This window comes from Eufriesea mexicana, unplaced genomic scaffold (genome assembly GCF_001483705.2).
Source record: "Eufriesea mexicana isolate 0111107269 unplaced genomic scaffold, ASM148370v2 scaffold354, whole genome shotgun sequence".
NCBI lineage: Eukaryota > Metazoa > Arthropoda > Insecta > Hymenoptera > Apidae > Eufriesea > Eufriesea mexicana.
This window is the reverse complement of record NW_016908520.1, coordinates 766981-770677: the sequence shown is the minus strand read 5'-3', so window position 1 is coordinate 770677 and position 3697 is coordinate 766981. Positions and strand designations below refer to the sequence as shown.

At 34.8% G+C, this 3697-nt stretch overlaps 1 protein-coding gene across 2 annotated transcripts; it reads right to left on the bottom strand.

Annotated features, from left to right (window-relative positions):
* Positions 1 to 220: 220 nt before the first annotated feature.
* On the bottom strand, positions 221 to 3439 carry LOC108556211 (uncharacterized). Of its 2 annotated transcripts, none has more exons than XM_017912205.1 (4): positions 3351 to 3439; positions 2538 to 2640; positions 2190 to 2387; positions 221 to 2111 (listed from the first exon to the last, which is right to left on the bottom strand). In XM_017912205.1, the coding sequence occupies exons 2-4, from the start codon at positions 2631 to 2633 to the stop codon at positions 417 to 419; spliced, it is 1989 nt and encodes a 662-aa protein (XP_017767694.1). In that variant the 5' UTR covers positions 2634 to 2640; positions 3351 to 3439; the 3' UTR covers positions 221 to 416. The 2 variants fall into 2 exon arrangements, with proteins under 2 accessions (XP_017767694.1, XP_017767695.1); XM_017912206.1 differs by lacking the exon at positions 3351 to 3439 and adding an exon at positions 3260 to 3282.
* Between the last annotated feature and the right edge of the window lie 258 nt (positions 3440 to 3697).

Below are 3697 nucleotides of genomic sequence, written 5' to 3'. Positions count from 1 at the left end.
ATAAGAACTAACTCTTTTGAAAGCTCCGCTTTTTAGTTAATCTTGTTAATCCTTCTGTAGAAGCTTTATGTAGTTCGTCTGTGCTTATCCACAGAAAACAGATATTTTTATTTACTTTAAAATATCTGATTTCACAGTTGAAGAACTTTTCGCTATGATCCGTCTTGTTAAAATTATGCGAAGGAAGACGAATGGATTCGTCAAAAAATAAACGGCGGTCAGCAAAAAGCACGTCCTGATATTTTGGTACGATTGTGTTTGTATGTATTGTGGTTTCGTGTCCCCCTCTTTAGTACTTGTTTTCATTTTGACTTTTTTTTTTTAATTTTTTATTGATTAATGTTCTATCTATTTACACTGAATCCATTGCTCTTTAGTTGCAAGCTAGTACTTGGTACTAGTTACAAACTAGGCTATCACGAGAGCACAGGACTAACTTCGGTCGCATCTTTGCAGTCTTGAATGGATAGTTGAGCTAGCTCGCTCGCTATTTCTTCCTGAGTGGTTGAATCTGTTTTCTTTAATATCGTGTATCCTTGCTGTATTTCTTCGGTTTCACCGTTAATCTTAGGATTATTCTTAGTCTGACCATAAATTCGTCGTTTATTTGACGTTTCTTCGCCAGACATACCTGGATGAATTTTGAAAACGCTTTTGATAATGCTATTGACTGTTGTCTGAGAACGTTTTGGACTATCATTCTTTTGATCGTTAACGAATCTAATACGAATCGTTCTGTTATTCTCTGTATTTTCTTTATGTTTGTTTCCTCTCATTACAATAGCTTTTGACTTTGGATGTCTTTGATCAGGTATATTTTGACCGTTTGGAACGTCTGTATTTTTTACTTCATGCTGTTTCTCCTCAAAAATAGGCGTATCTTCGATAGAATTTGTTGTATCTCGTCCTGTATTTGTTGACGTTGAATCTGAAGTATGAGTATCATTCGATTTCCTAGATAGTTCGATTGTTTCACCATCAGAATCATTATTCTTCTTAACTTCTTCATCTAAATCCGTTACTTGTATATTCTTTGTTTCTTCGACCGAACCTTTGTCAACGACTATCTTATTATCAGTGAGTATATGATTATTTATATCTTGTCGATCATTCGATGGTAACTCACGTTGTAAAACTTTTACAGGACTCTTCGTCTTTGTGCTATTATCGGATGTGTTTTTGTTCTGACAATTTGTACAAGAAGATTGTTTGGAATGAGTTGGAGAATTCATTTGTCTCTTACTAGCGTTGTTCTTCTGTGCAACACCCATATGTGGTCTACCTAATCTAAGAACATTAATCGATGAATTTGTTTGAACATTGTATGGTGTTGCTAGTTCGTATGGCGGAACCGGCTGCACATGATTCAAATGTATCTGCTGCTGTTGCGGTTGCATTCTGCGCATATCAATGTGCATCGCGTTATCCATGCGCTGTTGGTAAGTTATGTACTGTTGCAAAGGTGCTGCTAAATTTGTATTTATATTTGGGTTAACATTCGTGTTTGTGGCTGGCCCATAATTAAGGTTAGCGTTAGGATGAACATTCGAATTTACATACTGAGGTACCATTTGTCTTGGTAATTGTTGAAATTGGTACTGTGAGGCTGGATATGCAGGGCAGTTTTGTTGCGGAATATTCTGTACTATATTGTCTCTACGATCTCTAGAACCGATCGGTGTAACCCGAGGAACGTTTCCATGATATTGATGTGGTACTAATTGCCCGGATTGGTACATCTGATCGTTTTGTGTAATTACTGGACTCTGAGGTTGATGACCATAGCTTTCGTAATGCATACCTTCGTTACTTATTGCCCTACCATATGCTACGCTCGAATGATATTGTGGAGGTTGTGATGTATAATCTTGTTGCTGATGATCTTGATATTGAGGATACTGAGGAACAGGTGGCTGTGCGTCGATCCAAGTTTCTTGCTGCCGTGGTAGAGGTTGTTCCAAATCTCGCCTCGCTTGTACTGCATTCCACACTTCTTTCAATTCACCGGTAATATCCCGATCTTTCAGTATTGTGTACTGCCGCATAAAAACTACGCCTGCGTTCATCCTTTCCACAAAGTCTAGTAAAAGCTCTATTAAGCTGGAACGCTTCTGTAGCAAAAATAGAGCCGTGCAGGAAATTGTTCTTCATAAATGTGTTCAAGTATAACAATTGTGTACTATAGGTACCTTTGGATCTTGAGCGTTTTTGCCACTAATACGAAGAACTTCAGGATTAGCCATTACAGCGAATACTACAGCTTCTACTTTTGTACGAGGTGGTCGCACTCTCATTCCTCCATAGAAAGGTATAGGTTGTGAAAGTTTTAATGGCATCGCAATCTTCTCCCAAGATAAAACATTTACATAACATGGGACAGGAGTGCCCTAAAATAACAAAACAATTAAGTTTTAATTTATTTTCATTACTCGTGACACTTTAGATGGTAATTATAAAAGCATGAGTAGGAATTAATATAAAATTCTGAACACATTTAATTTCTAAAATATGTATAATAGTTTTATAACTGAGAGTACCTGTATAAAATCTTGTATACACATATGAGGTTGTGGAGGATTTTTAAAAAGACGAGCGCCATTGCGCTTCATTCTGGTTACGCTCCCTTCTGTCATTTTGTAACTGAAAATAAATTTATTCAAAGTAAGAGAAACTAATAGTTTACTATCTATATTTTTAAATAATAGACATGCATAAGTGAGTTATATAAATCAAAGATATTTTTAGGTAACTAAAGGAACTGTATATTAATATTATTCAATATTAATATACTATTCACATACTTTTACTCTAAAATTTTATGATTATTTAACAATAACATAAAATACGAAATTCTATCTCAGATATAAAGAAACATTATGGCGCTCATTATTAATATACGTTTAATAATAGAGGATGAAGAATAATATTATCATTTAAAGAGTATCAGTAATTGTGTCACGTAAGCATTACGATATGATTATAAATACGAGCAGTAACAGGGGCGGCTGAAAATTCGTATAACAAATGTGGCGGAGCAAATGCATCAAATTGTAAGCTAGCGTTCTTTTGACGAAATTTTCTTCTTCTAGTATAACAAGAAAAATTTTTCAAATCGAATGCATTATTTATGAATTTAGTAAGATAGTTTGAATATAGGTATTGAACAATATCTACGACATCGCAAATTCATTAGAGCCCTCTTGTTACGCGACCATCATAGATTGTCAATATAACCTCAAAATTTTCTAAGTTTACATACCAAATGTTTTAATAAATATAAACAGAAGGATTATTTATGTGATGTAATACGTTATGATAACGATATATAGTCTTCTGTTACGTAAACTCACCCCGCGGTGCTGTTTCACGCGTATAAACACTTAAACAAGCAGGGACACGATACGATACATTATCGAGCAGCTTCGGTGGAAAAGATCCATCGCTCCTTTTGTTTATTATTTTTCGGGAGTTTGCGCGATTGAATTGACCACGGGCGCTTTGCTACCTTACGTGTTTAAATTATGAACTAAAATGTTCAAGATGGCCGAAAACGGAAATCATGCTTAATGCATTACTGTGAAATGGTCTGAAAATTCCCTAGATTCAATTTTTATTTTCGTATTTACTGATACATAATTCTGCTACTGTTAGTTTATTTACAAATATGCGTTTAAAATGAAGAATATCATATTTCTTT

Bases quoted from the DNA above. Each gene is read 5' to 3' on its own strand.
- LOC108556211 (XM_017912205.1), bottom strand. From the start codon at position 2,633: ATGACAGAAGGGAGCGTAACCAGAATGAAGCGCAATGGCGCTCGTCTT. The intron at 2,388-2,537 runs GTACTCTCAGTT...TTGTTATTTTAG, and splicing joins GTATACAAGATTTTATACAG to GGCACTCCTGTCCCATGTTA. The intron at 2,112-2,189 runs GTACCTATAGTA...TTTTTGCTACAG, and splicing joins AAAACGCTCAAGATCCAAAG to AAGCGTTCCAGCTTAATAGA.